At 42.4% G+C, this 14,774-nt stretch overlaps 1 protein-coding gene across 1 annotated transcript in view; it reads right to left on the reverse strand.

Moving 5' to 3' along the window:
• Positions 1-14,774, reverse strand: part of RALGAPA2 (Ral GTPase activating protein catalytic subunit alpha 2) — a 329,414-nt gene that overhangs the window by 37,682 nt on the left and 276,958 nt on the right. The window contains 1 exon segment of the mRNA XM_044292004.1: positions 4,198-4,319. Within this exon segment, the coding sequence (XP_044147939.1) occupies positions 4,198-4,319 (122 nt within the window).

Consider the following 14,774-nt stretch of genomic DNA (forward strand, 5'->3'; position numbering starts at 1 on the left):
TGGCTCTTCCTCTGGCAGTGTAAAGGGACTTAAAAACGGCGTGGAAAGCTCTAGTCTTAATAAATGTCCCCAAAAATACTTTAAAAAAAGTAAGCCGTTTTGGTAACAGCCAGCTGGACCTTCACTGCAAACTGCATGTAATTCCTGCATAACTTCTAGAAGGAATAATAAACAAATGGTACAATAGATAGTTATAAGAATAGATGCTCCTGAATTATTATTACATGGGGTACGCAAGTGGTTCCTAAAACAGACATGTCAGGAGAGGGGACAGGAACATTAAACCGAGAAATAAACGCTAAAAGTAACCAAGAAATATTGTTGTCCTCAGCGTTAGTCAGTCTGCAGCACCTTCTGCATGATCCTAACACAGTCATGTAGATAGCCTGCTAACCTGCTCCATCTTCATCTGAAGACCAACTGAGCGGGGTGGTGCCTAGTCAAGGGGCAAGGCTTAACAATCCTTGTGCTACTGCAGACAGGACACAGGAGGGAGGCTCCTGCTGCAGCCAGTAGTCTTACAGCTCGTCACAGGACACAGCGGACCTCCTGGGACAGAGAGAAGAATCCTTTACATATGGTTTAGTTTTAACTGCAAGACTAATTAGGACCAAGAAAAAGGAGGGGGTGACGGGATATTATTTTTTGAGCATTTTATGTGTTTAGTGTTCTTTTAAGAGTAAATTATGGATGTTCTCCGAGCACGTATAGATATGCTGAAGGTGACCACAAACTGTTGGCCATTCACTATACAAACATTCACACACATTTATCCACATATCAACATACATGTTCTTCGCTCTAAAAACATGGGCCCAGATACAGGGGTGCATCAAGCCTTTCCACTGAAAGAGGTGAAAACTTAAAGCGCTCATTGCCCATGGCCTTCCTCTTGCCCCTTTCTGGTGCTGCCTGAGGCGATTGCCTCACCTGGCCTCATTGGTGGTGCAGCCCTGCCCAGAATGACTAATGTGTCTGTGCCAAAATGCAATCTACAAAGTGGCACAGACAGACACATCTAGGGTTTCTTCACTTTAATCTGGCATGCGCAACTGGGGTGGGTCTGAGCTAAGAAGGGGCAGAGCTTTATACGAAAGGGACATGGCCTAAGAGGTACCATTTTGCGCCAAAACTGTGCCTTAATTCTGGCATAAAAATCTGTCTCAAAGTAAGCCAATCAATAGTCGGTATAGAGTCAAAGAGTATAGGAGCCTGCCCCTGCACCACATTCAGCTTCCAGCCTGAGCCCTGTGAGAAATCCGGTGCAGGTCTGGACAGTCTAATCTTACACCATCTACAGGATTAGTAAATCTGGGCCATCATGTCCTCAACAGTGATGGCCAGTTCGCAGTGTTTGCCCGTGAACACATGTGGGCTGCTATCTTAACTCTCAAGTCCGGCGATGCACAGGTAAGCCCTTACCTGTGCCGGGAGACGGTCTGAAACAAATGCGGTCACCGGGAGCAGGCAGTTCAGAGAACAGCCGCCGGGGGCCTTCATCGGGCTGTTCTCGGAACTGCCTGCTCCCGGTGACTGCATTTGTTTCAGATCGGCTCCCGGCACAGGTAAGGGCTTACCTGTGCATCGCCGGACTTGTGAGTTAAGATGGCAGCCCGCATGTGTTCGCGGGCGAACACTGCGAACTGGCCATCACTGGTCCTGAATATCTCACAATTGTAAACGGTCCCATATAGCCTACTAAACCTGAACTCACACAAAAAAAAGTCCAACTGGTTGTAACGGATTGGCTTGTGAGACACATATTGTGGGTTTATCATGTTGTACCATTTATATGATATTTTCGCTGTATATTCACTGCCCTGAACACAAGAGAATACACCAGGTCAGCAGCAGTAAATAACTCTGCCTGCAATACAAAGTCATGGCCATAAACACGTACAAAGAAGCATCAGAGAATAAGCAATGTAAAGCCAGCAGGAGGCCACACACCAGAGAATACAGCTGGTTTCCATTTTAACTGGAATGACCCATGGTTCAATTAAAATCTGAAGACTATGAGACCAGGGGCGAGATATAAAACGCGGCGCTCACATTTGTGTTTGTAGCTGATGTGAGCCACAATAAGACCGTATAGCTGTCCTATGGGCATATCACCCAAGCATTCTTCTTCCATTAATCCCTGACCTTGGTGTCTGGGCAGTATAATCCCTGTTTAGCATTAGCAGAAACGACTTCTACTGTGATGGCCAATCTGTCCTCCACCATCCAGACCCACAGATAAAGAAATTCTGATTTTTCTCCGCAGCACCTTTCGTTTCCTACAAACCGTGTACCATCTATAGCTGACTGGCACAGGAATACAAAAATAAGCATGATACAAAGAAAGGAGCAACACGTAGTAAATGCAATCTTCTAAATCTAATGGCCATCCATGCAAGTGAAAGTAATGTCCACCACCTTTCAGCACCCTGTCATTTCAGGTCCAGTCCTATGCCAAGAAAATTTCTAAACACATCGCCATAACCGTGTTTTTCTAACACAGTTAAAAAGGTAGTCCAGGATAAGAAAAAATAAATGGCTGCTTACTTTCAAAAACAGCACCACACCCGTCCACAGGTTGTGCGTGGTATTACAACTCAATTCACTTCAATGAGATTAGTTGCAATGCCACACACACAGCCCATGGACAGATGTGGGACTCTCTTAGTAAGAAAGCAGCCATGTTTTCTTTGTGGTTTCCTACAGTCACCAGTAGGGGAGCTATGGAACGTACAGCATACTGTTTATACACTGAACTGTAGAATAAAGTTCTTAAAGGGAATGTGTCATCAAAATTTTTTAAAAATATTTATATTTTCAATGATATATATATATATAGTTTTTTTCAAATGTTTTCCACATCACTAAATATAAAATTAGATATAATCTTGCAGTTTTCAGATTGGTCACTAGGCCTGACCCCATTGACTTCTATGGGATTTTTCTAGACATGCTCTTTGACCTATGCAGAGGTCAGGAGGGAGCTGATAAGCTGTGATATCACCTATTGTGAATAGAGGATCACGTATTATCTATACAGAGGTATCATCTGTCATTGTAATCCTGCCTGTGATGATAGTAGTAATAAACTACTGAAAAGTTACCTGTACAGAACAGGAAATCATGACCTGTTTTTAGGCCTAGTGGCCAGTGTGAAAATTGCAGGATTATTTATATTTTATTATATACCTTTTTAAATATATAAAGTGAAATAAACTCACCAAAATTCTAAAATAAATATGTTTGAGATAATAAGATCATTTAAAAAAATAAATCATTTTCTGATGACACATTCCCTTTAAAGAGGTTTCCCAGGATTCTGTGTACCTGTAATAAAACTCATACACACCTGCTTCCCAGCCCTGTTGCTCCATTTGGCAATCCTCTGGTCAGTTTACTTTCAGCCGGGGTACGGGAGGGTCCATAACTGGCGCTGCAGTCAATGGTTCGCTTCAGTAGCGAAGTGTCCCCAACAGCATGTGACCCGGCAATGATTGGGACATGACACCGCTGAGGCCAGTCAGTAGCTACACTAGTGAACATGACTCCATCCATATCCCAGCTGGAAGTAAACAGAAAAGAGACCAGAAGATCTCCGAATGGAGCCAGGGCGCCGAAAAGAAGCAGCAGGAGGCAGATGAGTATGAGGGGTTTTTTTTTTTTTAACAGGTACCACACACACTGGGGGCTGGGTAAAGACGGCCATAATCCTGGAAACTTCCTCCAGCTGCAGCAAGAGTAACATGCTGTAACTATTTTTATGGAAGTGATTTTGAGTGCTGTATCAGGAAAAAGACTATAAAAGTATATTAAGAAATTAATCAGCATATATTTACATAAAAAAAAAAAAAAGTGTTTATTGGCGAGCATTCAATTTAGCAAAGAAAACACTAAGGCCTAATTTTACGTCACTGATTTTCTTATGATCAGTTTACCAACATATTTTCCTGCACTTCATTGCCAGACATTAGTTTTTGTCAAAATTGAGAGAACAATCAATCCCAGGATAAAAGGGTGTATGGAGGACAATTTGTTTTCTTAATTTCATATGGAATCAAGTAATAGACTCCCCTTCGGCTTAGCTTTGTAAGTGCTCAAACAGAATATGTACGGTACATAAAACAGTCACTGCTGGGGAAAAAAATTATAATAATGCTGAACAAAACATATCCAATTCTCTAGAGACAGGATACTTACCCAAGCCGACCAGAGAGTAACTGGGAGTCGGAGAGAACACTTGAGAAGCAAAGTCTTCAAATGTCATCACTTCTCGATGGTTCTGAATTATTGCTTCAAGGTACAGAGCCCTTTCCTCATAGCTGGAGTGACCACGTCAAGGATAAATCAAGAATGAATGAAAATAGCAAAAAAGATACAACGCACTGAAGAGACTAGAGGGAAATTATTGTTACACAGCAATATTTAATATGTGGATAAAAACTGATAAAGTGGAAAAAAAAAAAAAACAGAATCAGAATATGAGGAATGTACATGACTGCATGTCACAAGCAAAAACAGTACAAAAGAATAAAAAATGCGATACGTCGGCATTTTATGCATCAACTGCTAAAACAATAAAAATAATTATTAAAAAAAGGCCCATTATACTAATTACATAAGTCAGAAATATTTTTGATTATATTTTCAAGATGTTGTCTTCCAATCTTTATTTTCATAATGGAATAAGAAAAATAAAATAGCTTTTTAATTCTGGCACATATTTTTTTTTAGGACAATCTGCATTAAGTGGTCCAGTGTACGCGATAAGTGAAATGACAGAAACCTAATTATGTACAACCTAAATTATTTCAACAGCCAGTACAAGAACCTTCTGCCTGACAAGCAAACGCTAGCAGCATCCTGCCTCTTGTCTGGGCAATTTTATGCAACTACAAATTATCAAAAGTGGTGTTGCTGCTGTGGTCATTACTGGCTGAACTCCTAGTTAATGAATTTGCTTCCAAACTTGCTTGGAGAGGAGACACACGCCCAAACCCTTTTCTAAGGGGAACGACTCATTACAAGCGTGCTTATTCTGCTCCGTGCTTGGCTGTTGCCAGGGCTCCATGCTGCACACTGCCACAGCAAGCCTCTGGTCCTGTAAACAGCAGGATACAAGGCTTGAGTGGCCGTCTGGCGGGCAAGCACTCTGACACTAAGCTGGCACGTGCTGGAACAGCAGGAGCAGGCTACTGCGTGACAAATCACTGAAAGAGCTGAACTAGACTTATGTCAGACTGCCACCTGAGCCTGCGGACCTCTGAGCCTGCCATCTTTGTACAATACACTGGTCACTCTTCTTTACGTCTGCTTAAGGGTCCAGTTTAAGATGATTTTCATATACTATTAAATTGTATCCATTCTAATAAACATAACTTCAAATCAACCTACTGTACTTCATATTCATCTAATCTACTTATAACATCAAAATATCAAATCTGTCTACTGTATCTTTTATATTTATCAATCCATCTACTATATCTAATTGTATCTATCTATGGTATCTATCTATCTATGGTATCTATCTATCTATGGTATCTATCTATCCATCTAATCTACTTACAACATCTAAATATCAAATCTATCAATCCATCTACTATATCTAATTGTATCTATCTATCTATGGTATCTATCTATCTATGGTATCTATCTATCTATGGTATCTATCTATCCATCTAATCTACTTACAACATCTAAATATCAAATCTATCAATCCATCTACTATATCTATGGCATCTATCTATCCATCTACAGTACAGACCAAAAGTTTGGACACACCTTCTCATTCAAAGAGTTTTTTTCTTTATTTTCATGATTATGAAAATTGTAGATTCACACTGAAGGCATCAAAACTATGAAGTAACACATGTGGAATTATATACATAACAAAAAAGTGTGAAACAACTGAAAATGTCATATTCTAGGTTCTTGCACACTCTTGGCATTCTCTTGAGCTTCAAGAGGTAGTCACCTGAAATGGTTTTCACTTCACAGGTGTGCCCTGTCAGGTTTAATAAGTGGGATTTCTTGCCTTATAAATGGGGTTGGGACCATCAGTTGCGTTGTGGAGAAGTCAGGTGGATACACAGCTGATAGTCCTACTGAATAGACTGTTAGAATTTGTATTATGGCAAGAAAAAAGCAGCTAAGTAAAGAAAAACGAGTGGCTATCGTTACTTTAAGAAATGAAGGTCAGTCAGTCCGAAAAATTGGGAAAACTTTGAAAGTGTCCCCAAGTGCAGTCACAAAAACCATCAAGCGCTACAAAGAAACTGGCTCACATGCGGACCGCCCCAGGAAAGTAAGACCAAGAGTCACCTCTGCTGCGGAGGATAAGTTCATCCGAGTCACCAGCCTCAGAAATCGCAGGTTAACAGCAGCTCAGAGTAGAGACCAGGTCAATGCCACACAGAGTTCTAGCAGCAGACACATCTCTAGAACAACTGTTAAGAGGAGACTGTGTGAGTCAGGCCTTCCTGGTAGAATATCTGCTAGGAAACCACTGCTAAGGACAGGCAACAAGCAGAAGAGACTTGTTTGGGCTAAAGAACACAAGGAATGGACATTAGACCAGTGGAAATCTGTGCTTTGGTCTGATGAGTCCAAATTTGAGATCTTTGGTTCCAACCACCGCGTCTTTGTGCGACGCAGAAAAGGTGAACGGATGGACTCTACATGCCTGGTTCCCACCGTGAAGCATGGAGGAGGTGTGATGGTGTGGGGGTGCTTTGCTGGTGACACTGTTGGGGATTTATTCAAAATTGAAGGCATACTGAACCAGCATGGCTACCACAGCATCTTGCAGCGGCATGCTATTCCATCCGGTTTGCGTTTAGTTGAACCATCATTTATTTTTCCACAGGACAATGACCCCAAACACACCTCCAGGCTGTGTAAGGGCTATTTGACCATGAAGGAGAGTGATGGGGTGCTGCGCCAGATGACCTGGCCTCCACAGTCACCGGACCTGAACCCAATCGAGATGGTTTGGGGTGAGCTGGACCACAGAGTGAAGGCAAAAGGGCCAACAAGTGCTAAGCATCTCTGGGAACTCCTTCAAGACTGTTGGAAGACCATTTCAGGTGACTACCTCTTGAAGCTCATCAAGAGAATGCCAAGAGTGTGCAAAGCAGTAATCAAAGCAAAAGGTGGCTACTTTGAAGAACCTAGAATATGACATATCTTCAGTTGTTTCACACTTTTTTTGTTATGTATATAATTCCACATGTGTTAATTCATAGTTTTGATGCCTTCAGTGTGAATCTACAATTTTCATAGTCATGAAAATAAAGAAAACTCTTTGAATGAGAAGGTGTGTCCAAACTTTTGGTCTGTACTGTATATGGTATCTATCTCTATCTATGGTATCTATCTCTATCTATCCATTCATCCATATGTAATCCATCCTATTTAATATAAGCTAGGAAACTATCCATTCAAAAATGCAGAATTTAATCTGCCAGGAAATGAACAGCATCTCTTTCACAGCCCAAAAAAACACAATGCTAAAATATTGTGCACAAATGTCAAAACATACAATGCCATACACACTGCAAAACTGTGCGCTGTCCATGGTGCTGAAACAGATGCTGCACAGTCAGAAGTATGGTGTCAGGACAGAAGAGAAGAGGATGTCTCACTGAAGCGATGCTCAGATTCACCTGTCTGTGCACGCTGCACCTCACACTGCAGAGCGCGGTGACCAGATGTACATCAGCCACAACATGAAACCACCTGCATAATATCACTAAGTGGTTACACATCCCCACATGCAGGAAGCATGTATTGTGTGTTCTGCCATAAAGGACCATCTATCAACGTATTTATACCTATGAAACTGGCTGGCCTATTACATGGCAGCTGAAGACATCTGTGTTGGTCCCAGGTTCATATGTGCCCCCATTGCCCAAAAAAATAATGTTTTAATATATGCAAATGAGCCTCTAGGAGCAATGGGGGTGTTGCCATTACACCTAGAGGCTCAGCTCTCTCTGCAACTGCAGCGCCCCCTGCACTTTGATTTACAGGACCAAGAAGTGAAAATGTCATCATGCCTGACCCTGTCAATCAGTGTAGAGGGCGCAGCAGTTTCAGAGAAAGCCGAGCCTTCAGGTATAACAGCAACACTCCTGTTGCTCCTAGAGGCTCATTTGCATATATTAAAACTTCATTTTCATAAGAACATGGGACCAGCATAGATGCCTTCAGCTGCCAAGCGCACATGGAACAGGTCAGCCAGTGTCACAGGTACAAATCTGCTGACAGATGCCCTTTAAACCACTTTTAGTAGATCACTCCACTGCATACGGGGATACGGTCACTTAGACTTCTAGACTCAGTCTTCACAATTTGATCCTGCTTACGCTTGCCCACTCTTCCTGCTTCCAACACATGGAACGGTTACATATAGCCCGTTATTTACAAACAAAGTATAGCACAAATCACATGATTAGGTCAAAAGATGCACATCTATCACAGTGCATAGGAGTTATACAAAACAACGGCTTCTTTCATAAGCTGCTTAAGCCAAATATTGTTTCAATCCTCCTCAGCAGCTGCCACTCAAAGATTTTGTCTGATAAAAAAAAAAGGGGGAAAGAAAACCAACATAATTTATCAATGGGGGTTAGCAGAGTGGTGTGACTGAATACGGCTGTTTGAAGGAGGGGAACTTTTGTGCGACTGAGCTACATTCAGCTGTGTGCAGTCAAAGGAATTCTAAGGTGCCCTCTCTCAATGACAATAATAAACTGAATTAAAACGTTTCTTCAGAGAAAGGGCTTCAAACAACAGAAAAGCGGTTCATTTCAACTTCATTATTTCTCATCGCTCAGCCTTTCCCCAACCCCCTTCGTTTACAGAGAAAAGTGCAGCGTGCACATTCCGCTTTTCGCATTGCTATGGCCCCATTTTATTAAAATAATTTACATGTGAAAATGGAATATCTTCCAACACATCAGTACACAATGATGACAGGGGAGAGTCGGCTGAACGATAGAAAAACATTAATCGCAAAATGCTAATTTATTCTAATACACACCTGTTAGATGATACAGGAGCAGCGACAACAAGGGGCAGAAAAATAAAAGAATCAAATTATTTCCTTTTATTGGAAGGTAAACAATCAGGGGAGGCAGGAAAAGGCGCGTAACAAAGCTGCACGCCAATATTTCAAAGGGCTGGAGTTTAAAAGGAGACAAATAAAGATTATAAATGACATTCCAATCATTATACATGTGGTTCGGTTACACAGTCGTTTCCATACGGACTCACCACTAGACTGTAATAACTAGAGATGAGTGAAGTTTTGGAAAATTCGATTCGGCTGCTTTGCCGAATTTTACAAAAAAAGTTTGCTTCGTGACGAATTACTTTGTCATGAAGCGCATTTTTTTGCCGCTCCCCATCATTGTACCCCTCAGATGCCGCATTCATACAAATTCATAGACATTATTATTTTTTTAATCATACTTACCGCCTCCATTTGCTCACGACGGGCAGGCTGCCGCCATCTCGCTTAAAGATCTGTCATGAAATCTCGCACGGCCCAAGGTAACACCACCATGCACTGGATTTCGGCCAAGATCTTCCATCAAGATGGTGGCTGCCGGCCGATTGCGAGCAAATGGAGATGGTAAGTATGTTATTTTTATTTATTTTTTTACACTATTTTTGCCACCACGAAGCATGAGGACATTCGGCTACGCGGCAAAATCAAATTTATCCTGAAAATTTATCCACTTGGTTGGATTCGATTCGCTCATCTCTAGTAATAACAGAAGGCCAAAGTTTGCCTGCACCAGTGGGAGGATTCTATGTACTCTTTAGGCCTCAATCACATGATCGTCTGCATCTAAAAGCTCATTTTTTTGCAGATAGCAAGTGGACCCATTCATTTCTATGGTTCCGCTAAAAATGTGGACAGCACACTGATCTCATCCGTGTGATTGTTTTGCGCAAATTACAGAGCATATCCTATTCTTGTTCATTGTGTGGACAAGAATAGCCAACTCTAGTAGAAAATGCGCCATGCACACAGCCGGTGTCCATATTTTGACGCGCCTTGCAGACCGCAAAATGGATACAATCTTGTGCATAAGGCCTTATGGTGGGAACAGAATAAAAACCCATAAATCAAATTTTTACGGTTCCAAAAATTAATTATTATTGCAATCAATCTTAGGAGTCAGGTAGGTAGTTTTAAAGCCTGGAATGGGGAAGAGCAGCTTTTTTTCCCCTAATGACAGAAGGTGGATTTCAGACAACTTAAGACTCTTTTAAACAGTGTCCACTGACCATAAGTGTGACCTACTAGATTATAGATAAAAAAGCGACCACTTGTGAACATAAATTAGTTTTCTGCTGAAGTTGTATGCTATATGGATTAAAATTGAGGGTCCCCTGTTCAGGCCTTCTCCGTTGGTCAGATCTGCTACAACAGCCCACCAATTTCAATACAATACTTCAAGAAAAATTAAAATTTATTGTCAGAGGATTATGTCAAAGACTTTATCAAACAGACCAGACAACCCCTTTAAAGGAGTTCTCCAGCGGTATTTATAAAAAAAAAAATATATGGCTCACAGTGGGTTAAAAATAACAAGGAACCCATAATCACTGGAACTGATCCCCCCACTGTTGCAGTCCGTGCTGCTCTCCACTTCCTGGTCCCAGCTCAACACACAAGAAACGGCTGCTCAGTCAATCACCGGCCATAGCGATGACTCACCTAAGTCAGTGATTGGCTGAGTGAGGAGGCGGGACCAGGAAGTGAAGCGCAGCAGGGACTGGAATAGTGTTGGAATAACAGCTAACAGAAGCGGAGGGTCAGTAAGGAGCGTGTATGGCATTTTATTTTTAACCCACTGTGAGCCATAAAATAAGATTTGTGCTGCTGTATGTAAAAACACCAAGAATTGTAAAGCCTCTAAAAGTCAAAGAAGATCGAAGAAAATCCGTGGCACTCACCATACGGTATAAAACAGGGCTTAGGATGTGGATCAACCATCTGCCTATTCATGAGTCCTGTTTTTTAGTGTACTCTCTGCTGAACCCACCATTCTATGCGGGACCAGCAGACAATCCAAGCTCCTGACTCTATCTCAACTTTATCTGAATTGAATTCTTCAGCCCAAGCCTTTTGTTCTCCCAGCACCGGAAATGTCTGGCAGCAGCTTTCTTCTCCACCCTATTGAAAACACATACATTCTTGGCCAAACCGAGTATGTATGCGTATGGAGTCGGGAGAGAGCGCTCCTGGCTGAACGATCTTTAGGATAAGAGCTATTGAAAGTGGATGTGTGTTGCTACAAGTTCTAGGACTACACTACAATGAATATGCAATAAAAAGGCATTATTTTACCGAAAGGGGTTGTCTCGTGAAGAGAAACTCTTTCCATGTGCCCCAAAGGAGGAAACTGAACCTCGCAGAGGAGGTTGTCCTACTTGGGACACTCTTCTACTAGCCAGAGTGAAGAGCCACTGATAAAAACAGGCCTGGTTTTGGTGGACCCAGTCGGGATACTGGCCCACTGTACTGGGTGGAAATGCACTTTAATTGCAATAATGTTTATGCTGCTGTATGCAAAAACACAAAGAATTGTAAAGCCTCTAAAAGTCAAAGAAGATCAAAGAGAATCCGTGGCACTCACCATACGGTATAAAACAGGACTTAGGCTCCATTCACACATTCGCAATTCCGTTTCGCATTTTGAGGAACGAAATTGTGGACCAATTCATTTCTATGGGACCGCACGATGTTCCAGAAAAAAATAGAACATGCCCTAGTCTTGTCCGCAATAGGCATATTCTATTAGTGCTGGCAATGTGCGGTCCGCAAAATGTGGAACGCACATTGCCGGTGTCCGTGTTTTGTGGATCCGCAAAACACACACGGATGTGTGAATGGATCCTTAGGATGTGGATCAACCATCTGCCTATTCATAAGTCCTGTTTTATACTGTATAATGAGGGCCATGGATTTTCTTCACTGGTCTTTTGCCTGGATTTCTCTGTGCAGAGCACCACCATGTATCGGTATAGCCCTGAGATTTCCTACAATATAAGGCTATGGTACGGAGACATAAATTGTGAAGCCAAGGTGGTACCAGCCTACTACTGTAGAACTGTAAAGCCTTTATATTGGGGAATCAATAGTACCTTTTAGCAGACTAGGTTCCTAAAGGTTCATTCAGACGAGTAGATAATTGTTACCATTCTAACGCTAGCGATTCATGGTGGATGATAATTGTGCAATGTGAGTGTAAGATTTGACTAAAAATGCTCGTTCAACGATTGTGAAATCATTGATGCGAACAAGTAAATCATTATTTGTCGTTAATGGATTGTGGTAATGTAAATGTGCATTGTGTGACCTGTCAATGATCAACGCTAGGGCTGCAACAATTAAATCAACGTTATCGATAATATTCGATAACAGGATTCGTTGTCAAATAAATCGGCCGATTTGTTTGGTATGCGGGCAACAAGGTGATATGCCTGCGGGTCCTTAAACTTTAAATCACTGCATTTTTATTACCTTACAATGAAGCTCCAGTAACAGGCAGAGCGGGCGGCTGTGTAATGTCACTTACTCACGTGACGCGAAGGCTCCGCCTGCTTCATTCATAAAGTAGGCGGAGCAGGCGCGTCACGTGAGTAAGTGACATTACGCAGCCGCCCGCTCTGCCTGTTACTGGAGCTATATTGTAAGCTAATAAAGATGCAGTGATTTAAAGTAAAAGTTACTGTCGGTAAAGGAATACTGCTGTAAGCGGCGGGGCTGGGGCTGTTATGAGGAGGGGGATCTGTGGATGGCACTGTTATGGGGAGGGGGATCTGTGGATGGCACTGTTATGGGGAGGGGGATCTGTGGATGGCACTGTTATGGGGAGGGGGATCTGTGGATGGCACTGTTATGGGGAGGGGGATCTGTGGATGGCACTGTTATGGGGAGGGGGATCTGTGGATGGCACTGTTATGGGGAGGGGGATCTGTGGATGGCACTGTTATGGGGAGGGGGATCTGTGGATGGCACTGTTATGGGGAGGGGGATCTGTGGATGGCACTGTTATGGGGAGGGGGATCTGTGGATGGCACTGTTATGGAGGGGATCTGTGGATGACACTGCTATGGGGGAGATCTGTGGATGAGACATATAGCATAAGATGCTATATAGTGTCATCCATAGATCCCCCATAGCATGGTCATCCACAGGTCCCCCTCCCCATAACAGTGCCAGCCACAGATCCCCCCCCATAACAGTGCCATCCACAGATCCCCCCCATAACAGTGCCATCCACAGATCCCCCCATAACAGTGCCATCCACAGATCCCCCCATAACAGTGCCATCCACAGATCCCCCCACATAACAGTGCCATCCACAGATCACCCCCCATAACAGTGCCATCCACAGATCACCCCCCATAACAGTGCCATCCACAGATCCCCCCAATAACAGTGCCATCCACAGATCGCCCCCATAACAGTGCCATCCACAGATCCCCCCACATAACAGTGCCATCCACAGATCCCTCCCCATAACAGCGCCATCCACAGATCCCCCCACATAGCGCCATCCACAGATCCCCCCATAACAGCGCCATCCACAGATCCCCCCATAACAGCGCCATCCACAGATCCCCCATAACAGCGCCATCCACAGATCCCCCATAACAGCGTCATCCACAGATCCCCCATAACAGCGTCATCCACAGATCCCCCATAACAGCGTCATCCACAGATCCCCCATAACAGCGTCATCCACAGATCCCCCATAACAGTGTCATTCACAGATCCCCCATAACAGTGTCATCCACAGATCCCCCATAACAGTGCCATCCACAGATCCCCCATAACAGTGCCATCCACAGATCCCCCATAATAGTGCCATCCACAGATCCCCCATAACAGTGCCATCCACAATTTGTATTAATATGGCCTTTGAACATAATTTTTCAAGTAAAATCATATAAACCCCTTTTTTTTGTCATTTTGGTGTTGAAATTATCGACAACTAATCGATTATTCAAATAATCGTTAGCTGCAGCCCTAATCAACGCTGAAGCGAATATACAAAAGAATATGAAAAAAATCTGTACACAATACTCCCTGCATGTAAACGGTTGTCACTATCATTGGTCAATGGTCTCTCAATTACCTGAACAATTATCTACTTGTCTAAATGAGCCTTAAACGCTGTGTACACCTTCGGAGGAAATTTTTTAAATGATTGAAATCATTTTTTTATTGGCCTTTATTAAAAATATTGAGCCGTTCTGTCACAAAGGGTTAACTGTTTTTCTAGCTGTGTGACTGGTACTTTCATTTTGTACCATCATCTAATAAACCTTATCTCTAAACTACTAAAAGGTAATAAACACTATTTTAAGCCACATTCTTATCAGTTAGATAAGAAATGAACTAGAAACCGGATTCCAAAAAAGTTGGGACACTAAACAAATTGTGAATAAAAAATGCAATGATGTGGAGATGGCAAATGTCCATATTTTTTTTGTAATAGAACGTAGATGACAGATCAAACGTTTAATCCTAGTAAATGTATCATTTTAAAGGAAAAATACGTTGATTCAAATCTTCACGGTGTCAACAAATCCCCAAAAAGTTGGGACAAGTAGCAATAAGAGGCTGGAAAAAGTAAATTTGAGCATAACGAAGAGCTGGAAGACCAATTAACACTAATTAGGTCAATTGGCAACATGATTGGGTACAAAAAGAGCTTCTCAGTGTGGCAGTGTCTCTCAGAAGCCAAGAT

Source organism: Bufo gargarizans, chromosome 4, assembly GCF_014858855.1.
Source record: "Bufo gargarizans isolate SCDJY-AF-19 chromosome 4, ASM1485885v1, whole genome shotgun sequence".
Classification (NCBI taxonomy): Eukaryota; Metazoa; Chordata; class Amphibia; order Anura; family Bufonidae; genus Bufo; species Bufo gargarizans.